The 17,955-nt window shown below is 39.3% G+C and overlaps 1 protein-coding gene across 1 annotated transcript in view; it reads right to left on the reverse strand.

The window, feature by feature from the left end:
• LOC126345604 (U2 snRNP-associated SURP motif-containing protein) overlaps positions 1–17,662 on the reverse strand; it is a 146,999-nt gene extending 129,337 nt beyond the window's left edge. The window contains exons 1-3 of the mRNA XM_050002114.1: positions 17,493–17,662; positions 17,222–17,338; positions 6,402–6,492 (exon numbers count right to left, since the gene is read on the reverse strand). Of these exons, the coding sequence (XP_049858071.1) occupies positions 6,402–6,492; positions 17,222–17,338; positions 17,493–17,516 (232 nt within the window). The 5' untranslated portion in view covers positions 17,517–17,662. The remainder of the gene's footprint in view (positions 1–6,401; positions 6,493–17,221; positions 17,339–17,492) is intronic.
• Between the last annotated feature and the right edge of the window lie 293 nt (positions 17,663–17,955).

The following is a 17,955-nucleotide window of genomic DNA, read 5'->3' on the forward strand; positions in this document are numbered from 1 at the left end:
ACACACACACACACACACACACACACACACACACACACACACACAATATTTACAATATTTACTACTATTAAACTGACTGTTATAACAGTTAGTAAAAAGCATCAGGTGTGCATGTGAGGATAGAACCAATAGGAAAATGGAATGAATTGTGAACTCTGTAACACGTCTAAAAAAATATGAGGGACATACAAGGAGAGAGACACTCTACAATAATACCTAACTGAAATGGGGGGGAAAAAAGGAAAAAGAAGAAGAAAAGTAAGAAAATATTCAAGTCTCTTACACCGTATTCAGACTGAGCTTGCAACAAGTTTCCATCAATGTTTCAAACCATGTTTCTGTCTACTAATTCATGGCCAATGTTCGCAACAAGTTGCACACATGTTTGGAAATGTAAAGAACACACACTGTCTGCCACAAAAGCATATGGAAGGCCCTTTGTTCCTTCAAGTAAGCATTCAACTTGTGACAAACTCAGTATTTTTTTGTGAATTAGTTAACTTATGGCCATGTTCTTGACTATACTTCTGCCTGAAATACTTCCTTGACAGCCAACATCCAGATGCAAAAAGTTGTAGCAGCTGTCAGTGACAGCCAGCAGCACGATGCCAAATGGCCCTTTTAAGTCATAAAATTCACTCCCATTAGCAACAGGGCACTGTAGGACTATATGCTTCCCATCAATCACTCTCACACAATGGAGAGAGTGACGTAATTGTGAGAGCACATAAGCAATTTCATACCAGCTGTTTTAAACACCAGCAATGATTTTGGCTTTGTATGATTTACCAATAGGAAATGGTGATGCAGATGAAGTTGCTGGCATTTCCACATCATCTCCTCACAAAAGAAATTAAAATGAGTGACAGGGAAGCAAAATAGCTAGAATGATGCTTCCCAATTGCGTAAAAAGCAGAAGCAAAAGGGTACCTATTAATGTTGTGCCTATTCTATTCTATTCTATTCTGTTCTATTCTATGGCCATAAGTGGCAAGCAACTGAGGATACTGCCAAAAGTACAGAGGACAACGACCAAACAAAAGCTAAACGAGGGCTAGCTGCAGGCCAAATTAGATTTTTTACAAGACAACAGTACAAAGATTAGAGTTTAACACCCCTTCAATAGCACCATCATTACAGACAACACATAAGCTTGGATTACGAAGATTGTGAAAGTTTGGGTACGGAAACAGGCTGCACCCTTCCCTAAGGGACCATCCTGGAGCCATGTATGGAAGTGAAACGTGGACGATAAATAGTTTAGACAAGAAGAGAATAGAAGCTTTCGAAACGTGGTGCTACAGAAGAATGCTGAAGATTAGATGAGTAGATCGCATAACTAATGAGGTGGTATTGAATAGAATTGGGGAGAAGAGGAGCTTGTGGCACAACTTGACTAGAAGAAGGGATCGGTTGGTAGGACATGTTCTGAGACATAGAAGGATCACCAATTTAGTATTGAAGGGCAGCGTAGAGGGTAAAAATCGTAGAGGGAGACCAAGAGATGAATACACTAAGCAGATTCAGAAGGATGTAGGCTGCAGTAGGTACTGGGAGATGAAGAAGCTTGCACAGAATAGAGTAGCATGGAGAGCTGCATCAAACCAGTCTCAGGACTGAAGACCACAACAACAACAACAATTTCCAAAGTGGAATGACTGACGCACCTATCGCCAACTACCATTCTACATTCAACGTCTGTTAATTACCTTTGTGAGGCCATAATCACATCGGAAACCTTTTCACATGAATCACCTGAGTACAAATGACAGCTCCATCAATACACTGCCCTTTTAAACTATTGGCAAATGTGCATATCGCTGCCCCATGACTTTTGTTACGTTAGTGTATATGGCAAATAGACCCGAGAAGCATCATATTTATTTACACAATTCCATATTGTGCTAAATTCTAGATTTCCAGCACCTACTGCAGAATCAAAAGACTGAGTCTGAGCTTTTAGACTCCACAGCCAAGAATAAACTTGGGCCTAATAATATTCAGGGATTTTAGCTCAAGAGAAAAAATCCAACTTCAAAAAATAAGAATCAACATTGGGAACATTACCTTACAAAAACAGGGCTTTTGGCTAAGCTTTGCTCAAACATCTGTTTTCCTGTACTTCAAAGAGTATTCCTTGTACCTGAAAATTATCCAGTGTGCTTCTGCTTCTTACTCTAAATGTTCCACTTCTAGTTTTCTCATGGTTGTTCTCAGGAAGGCATGCTCATGTAAGACAATGTTCAGCCCGTAGCTCTTGTTTAGCTGAGAGTTCTTTAAGAGAAATGGGCATTTTGTTGAAAGAATTTAAGATTTTACGCAGAAACATTATTTAGAATATGCTGATTAATTTGGTGTGCAACTTATTAAATTCCGTTGACTCGAAGCATGTAGAACATTTTTAGGAATTCATAAATCATTGTTCAGTTAAAATTTAATATCTTGTGAGCTATAAGGTCTAGAAGGCTGTCATTTGATTAAAATTATAGTGGAAATCTTGCTGCATATATTGGTAGGACTGGCATAACAGCTGTGATTCTTATTTATGTTGTGCATGTAATGTTCCTGGTAAAACATGTGTAACTACTTCATTCTTTGTGTTGTTGTGTTGGTATATAACTGATCTTGTGTGTTAATTACTATGTTTGATAATGAAAGGAGCAAAAAGGAAATCACAAGTTGTATTTTATGTGGATGGAAAGTAAACATCACTGAAGGTGCTGTGGGGCGGCGGGTGGAATAATTGCTAATGTTCCTATTATTTATTTAATGCTGTTGTTCGCTGTTCTCAACACTGGCTCTCTAACTACAATATTGTCAACCAGAAAGTGATTAGCAAAACGTGAAGTATGTAATTAGAATTCCTAGTGCCCACTTCATTTGAGAAATACATTTATAGCTACAGCTTATAGCTCTGAGGAATTAAGAGATTGTATGGGATTCATAATCAAACACCATTCTCTCTAAAATGTTCACTATATTCTGAAAGTCACAGACCAAAAAGAATCCACACAATCCAACTACCAGAGCAGTTCAGAGTCTAATGCGCTGATGCCACTGTAACTGTTCAAATTAAATGTTTAAGTGAATGCTTGCCATAATTTGACAATAATGTCCATCAAACGCCACACTAATAACGGTAGAATGTCTGTCCTGCAGCAGCACGAGAAAATACGACATACGCAAACTTAAGATAGATCATTAACGTCATCCCAAATTAACACTTCACTCGAAAACGATTTCATGGTTACGCGTATCCTGAGTTACTTATTACTGCATCTGAGGCTGTTTATATGAACGATAACGACGGGACGCAACTCCCGGCACAGGCGGTGCGCTAATCAGCATCTGGAGAGAAATGGGGCCTTCCTTCCCTCACGCAGCGTTCTTACATATAAAGCCGCGGTGCGGACAGCTAAGGGAACGCCTGATCAAATCTGCTCTCCCGACTAGCCGCTGGGCTAGTAATGCACCACTTTAAGTTATCGAATAAATCACTGTTTCCTTTGCAGATGGCCGATGTAGCTTTCAATTTAATTGTGCAATCAGTACACAGGTAAGTAATCATAATAAAAGTCTGATGTGGCTAAGTCAAATATTTTGGGTGAGAGAATTAATTTAATTACACTACACGCAGTAGAAGAGCTCTGAACTTGCTCTTTGGAGATACGCTATAGCTATAGTTTTATAGTTATTCTGTTGAAACTTCTCACATTTTTATGATTATAGCGGATCTTCCTTCTACTTAAATTTAAACATCCTACCTTTATTTATTCGCGTACTTAATCTATCTTGCTTCCTTAATTTCTAAGACAAAAACCAGAAAATCATGAATTTCAACTAAAATTTTAATTTGTGAGATCCAGAATACTGTTTCTACTAAATTATTATGCAAAAGGAATCTAAATATAAATTTTCTGTTGCACCAACGCTTTTTATAGAAAAATGTCCAAATTTTGAAAATGGTTAAAGTTATTGAACTGATATCCAACACATATTGATTTTGTATTACTCCTGACATGCTAGAAACGTTTCAGGTTATTTACTTCATTTTTAAGTATTGCACAATATTTATGATGTCAGAGCTAGTTACGGCGGACTAGGCTGGTACACAATGGAAAGACTGATGTGAATTTTATAAGGCGTGAGTCTGCTGCTTCCCTACAATGCCTCTAAAAGATATCAGTTAACTCATAGATTGACAGTTTCATGAGAAAACTGTAAAAGCCAGAATAAATTTTTTTACTTAATAAAACTGCAAAGGTAATGATTTATTTGAGTCATAAATAAGGTATATTTGTGGACTGGGTTCATTGGGAAAAGGCCTGTTGCTGGGAAAATATTGTGAGTTGCAATGAATCTGCCATGCCACACTACAAGAATACCAAAACACAAAGATGTTTTACTACACAAAATGGTAAAAGCAGCAGAAAAACGAATGGAAACAGCAATGCAGGAGGCTATTAAAGAAAACAGTGAGAGGCATTACATTTAATGATACTTGGAAAAGGATCAGCCATCAGTTTTTGAATTCTCGTGCTGCTGCCACTAGTACTGACACAGATAAGGCCCTAGATGCAGAAATTTTATGCAAAAATTGAGATGGATGTAATGCTGCTAAATCAAATGCAGGCTACAAGACACAGCATGAACCAAAGTGCATTACACCGGCTCTAGTGAAAGAACAGAAAATATCTCAGCTGTAAACATTATGCATAAGGCCTCTACAAAAACAATAAATTTACTATGTGCAGTTCATTGGAGATGCTGACACTAGCTGACTCAAATCTGTTGTTAACAGCAGGCCCTAAGGCAAGAAGACACCTGAAAAGTAGGCGTGTGCCAACAACATACAGAAAAGAATAGGCACACAAATTTAATGGAGTAAGCAGGAGCAGATGCTGCTGTAAGGTGGCAGCACTATTAGGGATCATCTACACGACGATACCGTCAATCAACTATTAGAATACTATGGTCACATCATAAAAAGGAATGAAAACAACCTTAGTGGTATGAAATAGGCTATGCGGGCAATTTTTTCCATAAAACATCCACAATCTTTGTTCGGGTTAATGGTTCTTGTCTTCAGTCGAAAGACTGGTTTAATGCAGCTCTCCATGCTACTCTATCCTGCGCAAGTGTCTTCATCTCCGAGTAACTACTGCAACCAACACCAACCTGAATCTGCTTACCGTATTCATCTCTTGGTCTCCCCCTTCAATTTTTACCCCCCCACGCTTTCCTCCAGTACTAAATTGGCGATTCTTTGATGCGCCAGAATGTGTCCTGCCAACCAATCTCTTCTTTTAGTCATGTCGTACCAGAAATTTCTCCCCAATTCTATTCAGTACCTCCTCATTAGTTATGTGACCTACCCATCTGATCTTCAGCATTTTCCTGTAGTGCCACATTTCAAAAGCTTATAGTCTCTTCTTGTCAAAGCTGTTTACTGTCTGTGTTTCATTTCCAAACATAGCTACGCTCCATACAAATACTTTCAGAAAAGTCTTCCTGATACTTAAGTCTATACTTGATGTAACAAATTTCTGATACTTAAGTCTATACTTGATGTAACAAATTTCTCTTCTTCAGAGACCCTTTCTTGCCTTTGCCAGTCTGCACTTTATATATTTCCTATTTCAACCATCATCAGTTATTTTGCTTCCCAAATAGCAAAACTCATTTACTACCTCCAATTTCTCATTTCCAAATCTAGTTCCCCAGCATCACCTGATTCAATTAGACTACTTTCCATTATCCTTGTTTTGCCTTTGTTGATGTTCATCTCATATCCTCCTTTCAAGACACTGCCCATTCCATTCAACTGCTCTTCCAAGTCCTTTGCTGTCTCTGACAGAATTAAAATGTCATCGGCAAACCTCAAAGTTTTCTTTTTTTCTTTCTTCTCCATAGATTTTAATTCCTAAATCACTGCTCAATATACAGACTGAATAACATCGGCGATAGGCAACCACCCTGTTTCATTCACTTCTAAATCACTGTTTCCCTTTTGTACCCTTCAATTCTTATAACTGCGATCCGGTTTCTGAACAAATTATAAATATCCTTTTGCCCCCTGCCACGTTCAGAATTTCGAAGAGAGAATTCCAGTCAACATTGTCAAAAGCTTCGCCTAAGTCTACAAATGCTAGAAATGTAGGTTTGCCTTTCCTTAACCTATGTTATAAGACAAGATATAGGGTCAGCATTGCCTTATGTGTTCCAACATTTCTACAGAATCCAAACTAATCTTTCCCGAGATCAGCTTGTATCAGCTTTTCCATTTGTCTGTGAACAAGTAGTGTTAGTAATTTGCAACTGAGACTAATTGAACTGACAGTTTGTTAAATTTCACACCTTTTCAACAAAAAGATAATACACATTACAAATTATGTACTTACGCCTTCGCCCTGCATCATAGGTGCCAGCTTTAACCCATACCTTTCCAGACTTTGGTGCTTCTTGGAAGGTTGCTACAAACTCTTCAAATGCCTGAAACAATTCAATTCCCAAAGAATTACTGCTGTTAAGATGTAGTAAGGCATAATAAAGACCAATCATCGTAAACAAACACCACATAACAAAATTCATAGCTGAATTCAAAATTTAGAAAGTAAGAAACACTATTTTAAACAGAAAACTCTACACCAGCCTACTGCTGAAACAATCCCACCTGGGACGTGTAGGTTAAACACACAAATGAGAAGGTACGTGGGAGCGGGCGGTGAGAGAAATGTTATCAATTTTAATTACTAAATAGGTCCTGCAAGGCAGAGCAAAATGATAGCGAGCAAGGTAATGGAAATTTAAGACGTATATATTCCTTGAGAACAAAGTTTGTTGCAGTGACATTCTTGGATAAATGGTCCTCGAATTTCTTCCTGCGTCAGATTTATATGTTATCTCAAGCTTTCAATAAGACTCTCTACTGTCATCCCCAGAAGGTATCTGTAGGCTGTGTAGTACTTTATTTGATTAGCCATTTTATGTCATGAAGATGTCATTAAATCACTAAACTTCCATATATTACCACAGTATGTCGATGGCTCTGGCGCAAGAACGTCAACTGCAATGCTGATTTTGTTAGGTGCTGGATAACTCAAAAATTTACTTCTCCCTAGCATTTCAGTGCATCAACAAGGGTAATTCCGCTGCCTTGTTTAACGGATTCTTGTGTCACATTATCCCAGCAAGTAGACGGAAGGGGTAAGACTTCAGTTTCATTCAACAAACAAAATTGTGTGTGTGTGTGTGTGTGTGTGTGTGTGTGTGTGTGAGAGAGAGAGACTGTTCACCAGCTGTTGCCGAACTCATGATATTTAATGTGGCATCAGTACCACAATGGAGGGGTACCTGTTGAGAGGCCAGACAAACGTGTGGTTCCTGAAGAGGGGCAGCAGCCTTTTCAGTAGTTGCAGGGGCAACAGTCTGGATGATTGACTGATCTGGCCTTGTAACAATAACCAAAACAGCCTTGCTGTGCTGGTACTGCGAACGGCTGAAAGCAAGGGGAAACTACAGCCGTCATTTTTCCCAAGGTCATGCAGCTTTACTGTATGATTCAATGATGATGGCAACCTCTTGGGTAAAATATTCCGGAGGTAAAATAGTCCCCCATTCGGATCTCCGGGCGAGGACTACTCAAGAGGATGTCGTTATCAGGAGAAAGAAAACTGGCGTTCTACGGGTCGGAGCGTGGAATGTCAGATCCCTTAATCGGGCAGGTAGGTTAGAAAATTTAAAAAGGGAAATGGATAGGTTAAAGTTAGATATAGTGGGAATTAGTTAAGTTAGGTGGCAGGAGGAACAAGACTTTTGGTCAGATGATTACAGGGTTATAAACACAAAATCAAATAGGGGTAATGCAGGAGTAGGTTTAATAATGAATAGGAAAATAGGAATGCGGGTAAGCTACTACAAACAACATAGTGAACGCATTATTGTGGCCAAGATAGATACAAAGCCCACACCTACTACAGTAGTACAAGTTTATATGCCAACTAGCTCTGCAGATGACGAAGAAATTGTAGAAATGTATGATGAAATAAAAGAAATTATTCAGATAGTGAAGGGAGACGAAAATTTAATAGTAATGGGTGACTGGAATTCGAGTGTAGGAAAAGGGAGAGAAGGAAACGTAGTAGGTGAATATGGACTGGGGCAAAGAAATGAAAGAGGAAGCCGCCTGACAGAATTCTGCACAGAGCACAACTTAATAATAGGTAACACTTGGTTCAAGAATCATAAAAGAAGGCTGTATACATGGAAGAAGCCTGGAGATACTGACAGGTTTCAGATAGATTATATAATGGTACGACAGAGGTTTAGGAACCAGGTTTTAAATTGTAAGACATTTCCAGGGGCAGATGTGGACTCTGACCACAATCTGTTGGTTATGACCTGTAGATTAAAACTGAAGAAACTGCAAAAAGGTGGGAATTTAAGGAGATGGGACCTAGATAAACTAAAAGAACCAGAGGTTGTACGGAGTTTCAAGGAGAGCATAAGGGAGCAATTGACAGGAATGGGGGAAAGAAATACAATAGATGAAGAATGGGTAGCTCTGAGGGATGAAGTAGTGAAGGCAGCAGAGGATCAAGTAGGTAAAAAGACGAGGGCTAGTAGAAATCCTTGGGTAAGAGAAGAAATATTGAATTTAATTGATGAAAGGAGAAAATATAAAAATGCAGTAAATGAAGCAGGCGAAAAGGAATACAAACATCTCAAAAATGACATCGACAGGAAGTGCAAAATGGCTAAGTGGGGATGGCTAGAGGACAAATTTAAGGATGTAGAGGCTTATCTCACTAGGAGTAAGATAGATACTGCCTACAGGAAAATTAAAGAGACCTTTGGAGAAAAGAGGAGCACTTGTATGAATATTAAGAGCTCAGATGGAAACCCATTTCAAACCAAAGAAGGGAAAGCAGAAAGGTGGAAGGAGTATATAGAGGGTCTATACAAGGGCGATGTATTTGAGGACATTCTTATGGAAATGGAAGTGGACGTAGATGAAGATGAAATGGGAGATACGATACTGCGTGAAGAGTTTGACAGAGCACTGAAAGACCCGAGTCGAAACAAGGCCCCTGGAGTAGACAACATCCCATTGGAACTACTGACGGCCTTGGGAGAGCCAGTCCTGACAAAACTCTACCATCTGGTGAGCAAGATGTATGAGACAGGCGAAATACCCTCAGACTTAAAGAAGAATATAATAATTCCAATCCCAAAGAAAGCAGGTGTTGACAGATGTGAAAATTACCGAACTATCAGTTTAATAAGCCACAGCTGCAAAATACTAACGCGAGTTTTTTACAGACGAATGGAAAAACTACTAGAAGCCGACCTCGGGGAAGATCAGTTTGGATTCCGTAGAAATGTTGGAACACGTGAGGCAATACTGACCCTACGACTTATCTTAGAAGCTAGATTAAGGAAGTGCAAACCTACGTTTCTAGCATTTGTAGACTTAGAGAAAGCTTTTGACAATGTTGAATGGAATACTCTTTTTCAAATTCTGAAGGTGGCAGGGGTAAAATACAGGGAGCGAAAGGCTATTTACAATTTGTACAGAAACCAGATGGCACTTATAAGAGTCGAGGGACATGTAAGGGAAGCAGTGGTTGGGAAGGGAGTGAGACAGGGCTGTAGTCTATCCCCAATGTTATTCAATCTGTATATTGAGCAAGCAGTGAAGGAAACAAAAGAAAAATTCGGAGTAGGTATTAAAGTCCATGGAGAAGAAATAAAAACTTTTGAGGTTCACCGATGACATCGTAATTCTGTCAGACACAGCAAAGGACTTGGAAGAGCAGTTGAACGGAATGGATAGTGTCTTGAAAAGAGGATATAAGATGACCATCAACAAAAGCAAAACGAGGATAATGGAATGTAGTCGAATTAAGTCGGGTGATGCTGAGGGAATTAGATTAGGAAGTGAGACACTTAAAGTAGTAAAGGAGTTTTGCTATTTGGGGAGCAAAATAACTGATGATGGTCGAAGTAGAGAGGATATAAAATGTAGACTGGCAATGGCAGGGAAAGCGTTTCTGAAGAAGAGAAGTTTGTTAACATCGAGTATAGATTTAAGTGTCAGGAAGTCATTTCTGAAAGAATTTGTATGGAGTGTAGCCATGTATGGAAGTGAATCATGGACAATAAATAGTTTGGACAAGAAGAGAATAGAAACTTTCGAAATGTGGTGCTACAGAAGAATGCTGAAGATTAGGTGGGTAGATCACATAACTAATGAGGAAGTATTGAATGGGATTGGGGAGAAGAGAAGTTTGTGGCACAACTTGACCAGAAGAAGGGATCAGTTGGTAGGACATGTTCTGAGGCATCAAGGGATCACCAATTTAGTATTGGAGGGCAGCGTAGAGGGTAAAAATCGTAGAGGGAGACCACGAGATGACTACACTAAGCAGATTCAGAAGGATGTAGGTTGCAGTAGGTACTGGGAGATGAAGAAGCTTGCACAGGATAGAGTAGCATGGAGAGCTGCATCATACCAGTTTCAGGACTGAAGACCACAACAACAACAACAACAGTACGCTGTGTAGAGTTCTGAATGGTATGTATTGATTGACCTGTAACTGCTACCCTATTCACAAGGTATTTTATGAATGTCAAGAACATTAAGTCAGGGACTGTCAAACAATGGAAAATCCAGGATGGAATGTAACAACACCAGAGAAGGAAAGTTTCTACTCACCACATAGCGGAGGTGCTGAGTCGTAATAGGCACAATAAAAAGATTCACACAATTATAGCTTCCGGCCATTAAGGCCTTTGTCAGAAATACACACACACACACGCCTGCATTCTCAGAGAGCTGACACCAAACACAGTTTCAGCTCTCTGAGACTGCAAACGTGTGTGCAAGTTGGATTTGTGTGTGTGTGTGTGTGTGTGTGTGTGTGTGTGTCTACTGCTGACATGGGCCTCAATGGCAGAAAGCTATAATTGTGCAAATCTTTTTATTGTGCCTATCGCAACTCAGCGTCTCCGCCATATGGTGAGTAGCAACTTTCCTTCTCTGGCGTTGTTAAGACAGGGACTGTCTTTAACTTAGTCCAGCACCTATGATTTTCTTGAGTGGTTGGATAATGAATTGAATACCATGTCTGCCAAGGATTCTGCCTATATTATTTGTTGCTGCTCCAAAGAAATGAAGAAATGCTGTAAGCTAATCTATGTTTAATTTAAACAATTTATTTATTGGACTAACTTGAGTGTTCGATATTCCTCGTCTGCCTTGACCTGTGACAAAACTGTGTTGAGTCGTGTAACGTCATGGTGGCACAGTGAATTTGAAATGCACTGAGTCTGCAGAGGGCACAGTACAGTATGCAGTTTTGGTTAGTTTGGGGTATAAAGGGATCAAACTACAGGGTCATTAACCCCTTTACTGTAACAAAAGCAAGGTTCAAGGTACAAAAACAACCAACACCACACCTAAAAAGAAAACAAATGGAACAAACAAAAAAACAGAGAAAATATACACCACAAGAAAAAGTAGAAGAAGGCATTAAAATCGTAGAGCAGATGGTCTGGGCTGGCTGATCACAATAAAAGAGGTTGGTTGGTTGGTTTAAAAGAGGGGATAGGGACGTGACCAAACTGTGAGGCCATCGGTCCCTTGTTGCCAGTAGAACAATTACCCAAGGGAAAGAAGAAAACAAGGAAAACATACAGCACAGTAACAGGAGAAAGCAAGAACGACAGGAGGACAACAAACACTAGAATGGACAAAACAGGACAAGAAAACCACAGAGACAAGCAAGAAACAGGGAGAAAAAATAAAAACAAGAAAGCAGATTACCATGAGCATAAGAAAGAAGCCAGCCACTCTGAACTCTGAACACATTAAAACCTTCATCTTAAAAGCCCCAGGGTGGTGGACACAAGGGACAAAGGACATGCACTAAAATTCAATGAGGACTACAAATAGTTTCAGAAATTATAGTTTCATTTTACAAATACAAGAAAAATAATCAATAATTAAACAATGGTGCAGCTGTTATTTAACAACGGGCTACTTGAGTGTCTTGCAAAGAGAAAGTCTTTATTTTGTGTGTGTATATTAAGCCAATAGTTTCATTCATGAACATCCTTAGGTAAAACAGTGGCATGATATAAAATGCCTAATTTCCTGATACAATGTTGAACTGCAAGTGTCAGAATATTAAGTACAATATTCCACTTTGTGGGCTGCACTTGTCACCTGTCCTCCAACATCCACCTCTCAGTGCTTTAAATAATGACAGTGCCTTTCTGTCTCCTTAGCACATGTGCTTATAGAGTTCTACACGAACAAAGCAACTTGGTCTTCTTTCCCTCCTCATCAATGCCTCGCTAATTTTATCTCAACAATCAATCTCTACTAAAGTGAATTACTGTCAATAGATGTGTATGCTTTTGTTTTAATTACGCACACTTTGCTTTATTATTTCAAATTCTACTAATATATGCCGCATAATTTACATGAATAATAGGGATTGTGAGGATACAGTCTGAATTCTTACTGCTCGCACATAAGCAATCAAGCCATCATTCTTCCCACCCTCCTTACATGAATGGAACGGGAAGAAACCTTTCCAACTGGTACAAGTGGGTGTATCGTCTGCCATGCACCTCACAGTGGTCTGCAGAGTACGGATGTAGATGTAGAACGTGAGAGATAGTATGCACTTTCCATTTTATATACACACATCAAAAAAAGTTTTGCATCACCCCAGTTCCTAGAACTACTGAAGATAGGCGTTGACTGTGAATATTGTATCAGACACAGTCCCTTTGATTATTCGGAGATGTTACTAAACTCGCCCAAAGATGTAAACAACCATGCATGAGCAGTGACCACTGGACGGAGGGGTCCAACAACTGATCAGTTCCAGTCATTACACCAGGAAGGAGGTACACGGCTTGTTTTGTCTGTTGTTCAACCATGTCTGCAGTTCAATACCATAGTTCGATCACATGTGCATTGTTACTCTGTAGCCAGGAAGGGCTCTTAGCGAGGGAAGTGTCCAGGCACCTCAGCGTGAACCAAAGCGATGTTCAGACATGGAGGTGATACAGAGAGACAGGAACTATCAATGACATGCCTTGCTCAGGCCACCAGAATACTACTACTGCGGTGGATGACCGCTAACTATGGATTATGGCTTGTGTTGAATAAGAACCCTGACAGCAAGACCACTATGTTGAATAATGCTTTGTGTGCAGCCACAGGATGTCGTGTTATGACTCAAACTGTGCGCAATTGCTGTACACATCAGTACCTCTAATACCCAGTAGCACAACGTTGTAGATCCCTCAGGGTGATTGGTGGGTCACATTGTCCGTAAACAGACCTTTTCAATCCATCCCAAGCACATTTGATAGGGTTCATGTCTGGAGAACATGCTGGCTACTGTACTCGAGCAGTGTTGTTATCCTGAAGGAAGTCATTCACAAGATATAATGGAAAACGAATAGTGTCCCTTACATTATTTATGTTAATTGTTAGATAGCATAGTTTAGCACAATTTTAAAATTGTAAAGTGAAGTGTGCATAATTAGTACTGAATACTTGTTTTGTAAATTAAACTGCCTTTTGCTGCTGCTATTTAGTTTATTTCTCCCATACGCGTTTCGCCTTTTCTTGTTTTAAGGCATCATCAGTGGGATAATCTGAAGTACATCGCTTCGGTTTCCCGAGGACAATTGAGGCTCATCTGCTCCAATTCCAGTAGCTGCAGCTCACGAAACTGTCGGCACTGTCATCTTCGTTGAGTCCATAGCACGGCAGAAGCACCGCGGACGTCCCTGAGCTCATGAAACCCCCGAACATGTAGTTGTACTACAGATCTCTCCCAATACTGAATAATTTCATTCTAACCATAGCTTAATGAATTAGATTTCAAACCAAATGCAGATGAGATACAGTCAGCTGTATGAATAGCTGTAAAATAAAATTTATTTCCGTATGTTCCACTTGGAGTATCACCACAAAATTTGGCACACACATTAACAAATAGCTCACAAACAATGTTAATGTTTAAAAATTATATGGTTTGAAATTGCCAAAATTTTTGTTCTTGAAAAATTAGAATTTTAATGAACTTGCTCCACCAGTATGCTGCACTAAACTGAATAAAATGGTATAAAATAATGAAAAATCAAAGATGCAATGTTACAATGTTAAGCCTTCCATGACCACCTGCAGCGGCCCCACATAATGCCATCCCAAAACATCAGGTAACCTCCACCTCGCTGCATTTGCGGGACAGTATGTCTAAGGTGTTCAGCCTGAAGGGGTTGCCTGCAAACACGCCTCCGACGATTGTCACCGAGCGAGGTGGCGCAGTGGTTAGCACACTGGTCTCGCATTCGGGAGGACGATGGTTCAATCCCGCGTCTGGCCATCCTGTTTTAGGTTTCCCGTGATTTCCCTAAATCGCTCCAGGCAAATGCTGGGATGGTTCCTTTGAAAGGGCACAGCCGACATTCTTCTCTAATCCCATGAGACCGATGACCTCGCAGTTTGGTCTCTTCCCCCCAACAACCCAAAAAAAATTTGACAATTGTCAGGTTGAAGGCATACGCAACACTCATCAGTGAAGAGAAAGTGACGCAAATCCTGAACAGTCCATTTGGCATGTTGTTGGACCGATCTGTACTGCACTGCATGGTGTCACAAAAGATGGACCTCGTCATGGACGTCAGGAGTGAAGTTGTGGTTGCGCTGGACAATCTGGACCAACAGTGCCTTGATGAACTTGTGTATAATATGCCACGATGAATACAGGCATGCATCACTGCAAGAGGTATTAGAGGTACTGATGTGTTCAGCAATCTGAACCACCACCTCTGAAGGCCTCGCTGATAGTTGTACAACATGCAAAGTGTGGTTTTCATGAGCAAGAAAAAGGCCGGAAATGATGTTTATGTTGATCTCTATTCCAATTTCCTGCACAGGTTCCGGAACTGAGGTGATGCAAAACTTTTTGGGATTTATGTAATTCTCAATTTACTGTAGGCCTAGTTATAGGGCACACATGCACATACAGTGTTGTCTACAAGCATGACCTAAAACCACTGTAGACTAAAAGTTATATGTATTGGCCAAAAGCTCATTTTGCGACAGTCTCTTTTATTATGTCTATCTGCAACATGCTATATGGCGAATATTACAGCATAAATTTCAGATGTGTTCTATGTCAAATACATTGTGATATAGGCCTATGGCCATTTAAAAGTTTCAATATGTGACAAAAATGTACATTTTGGAAACTTTAAAAATTAATAACTCAAAATCAAAATTTCCAAATTTTTTGGTATTATGCTTGGTAGATTAAATATCAAATATTACAAAATAGTTAATGATCAAGGCTCACATGGAATGACCCACTATGAAAAAGATACTGAATGCATGTAAACAAGATAAACACAAAAAAATAATAATTTGGCACCTGCTAATGCACATCACCACAAACCAAAGAAAGATCCAGTAAATAAACTTCAAGCATCAAAATAAGATGGTCATACACCACATTTCTCTCTTCAACATAGCTTTTCCAAGGCTATCCAAACCAGGCCTAAAACTCCTCCACACAACTCAGACTGAAGAAAATTTTCAGGATATAACTTGTCCTTCCTGAGGAAGGATACGGCTGTGGAAATCTTCAACATTCCACTCTCATCTTTTTTTTTCTTACAGATCTCATGAGTATGTGTCAACATTCCACTCTCATCTTTTTTTTTCTTACAGATCTCATGAGTATGTGTAAGTTTTAATTCTGTGGGCACTAGAGATACAAATGATTTATATACAATCATGCTTCATTGACATACTATTAACTCCAGAGATAAGTCCTCAGTAGTCTTGCATGATTAGTATAGTTATGTATAACCTTGGAGTAGAAATAATGACTAACAAACCTTCATGTCCACTAATTCAGTGTACTCTTTGCCTTGTGCTGGTAAACAAATAATGTGACTGACAGAACAGCCCTTATTTCATGCCATCCAATACCAGATATAAACTGTGCATTATTGTAGTTGATAGGCCACACTGTGTCAGCCGTTTTGTACGATCTGCTGCACATGTTACACCAGTACTAGATATTCTAGTTGCAACACACATATTATGGGAATAAGTTGTTTACATAAACAGTGATTAATTGCAGGGCATTGTTTTAGAGCAATTGAAGACAATTTTTTCTACATATGAATGACTCCAACTAATCTCTACTGCAATATATGTCTCCTATATAGTCTATTTACAAGAATGCCACAATTGTGTGGTTATCCAACAAATAATGAAGATATAATGGAACATTCAGTATTGGTCTCAATGAGATTACAAATATTGTGTTGCTCATTATAACAACATTACCCAGCACTAAGACACTGCAAATCTACAGTATCTCCAGAAATACAGGTCACAAATGTGTGTCTATCCGCTGGTAGCTTCTAGGCGCTGCAGTCCAGAACCGCGGGACTGCTACGATTGCAGGTTCGAATCCTGCCTCGGGCACGGATGTGTGTGATGTCCTTAGGTTAGTTAGGTTTGAGTAGTTCTAAGTTATAGGGGACTGATGGTCTAAGATGTTGAGTCCCATAGTGCTCAGAGCCAATTGAACCGCCTGTAGCCTATGCATACTTTCAAGATAACCAAGCGTGCGCTGAAATTTTACGTCCAAATTTACTAATAGACTAACACAACATGTCGCGATCGTCGAGGGATTTGAGTTGAAGGTAAGGGGCTTAATGTTATTCAGTGTGGAGAACAATAAATAACATTTATCTTCATTTATAAATACGTCAAATACCTGCAGTAACCTTGTAACATTTCCAAGTCTCTTCAATATTTCGTTCGGCGTTACGTTATCAACAGATGAAATGAACACTGAACTTGGCGAACACCAACTAATATTGCAAATAATTAACTGGAAGTACAGCCGCACTTATATAAATTGATTTTTCCAAAAATGGTTGCCAAGTACGACCGTAACAAATCAGTGAAAAACTTGTACGACCCAAACATTTAGTGCGTCAACAGTATCAACTCAAACCACTTCCGAAATTACGATCATTTATTTGTTTCGTGGATCTTATGCGAGTAAAACATAGAGCATAGAAGTCAACATTTTAAACAACGGGTTGTTCTTGTAAACATAACAGTTTATTCAAAAACAATAACAATATTAAGTTTACTTTTTTCTAGTACCTGAGCGGCAGCTACTTCTTGCTCCTTTTTTCTCTGCTCCTCCAGCTCCTTCTTGGACAGCTGACGTTTTCCCATTGAGCCGATTGAAAAAGCTTTAAGTTTCTGTTCGGCGATTTGCTGTATACAGAGAAACACAAACACTTCAGACGCGGTCACTAGCAAACCTTACTTTAACACAGGGCATGCCGCGATAAAACTACTACGCATGTTCACCCTGCGTCACACATATTACGCATAACTTGGAAATCAATTGTATATCTCATTCACCCACCTTCATTATCGACTTATCAGCCATTTTTTTATGTTATCCTACTAAAATTTCTTATCCACTTAACCAATGATCGCAACTAACTACACAAAACAATATTACCCCAAAGATCTTTAGGGTACACAGAACTTCCTCATCTCACTTACAACAGCCATCAATTAGCCCTCTACACACCGCGAGCGTCACAGTCTCATGAGATACCGCGCGCGAACCCGGTTGCCGCGTTTCCAAAATAGTACCATTCGTACGTTTTTGTAAGTATCGTTTCTAGTATAATGACAGTGTTATACGAGGACATAAAATGTCACAGAAAAATAATATTTATTTTAACACCGATCCAATTTAGGGGAAAAGATAAATGAATATGTAACTATGATTTATATTATAATAGCAATACTTTTGCTTTCAATAAAGTATAATATTGAACAATTACAGTATATACATGTATTTCTCATATTAATTAAAA

This window comes from Schistocerca gregaria, chromosome 1 (genome assembly GCF_023897955.1).
Source record: "Schistocerca gregaria isolate iqSchGreg1 chromosome 1, iqSchGreg1.2, whole genome shotgun sequence".
Lineage (NCBI taxonomy): Eukaryota > Metazoa > Arthropoda > Insecta > Orthoptera > Acrididae > Schistocerca > Schistocerca gregaria.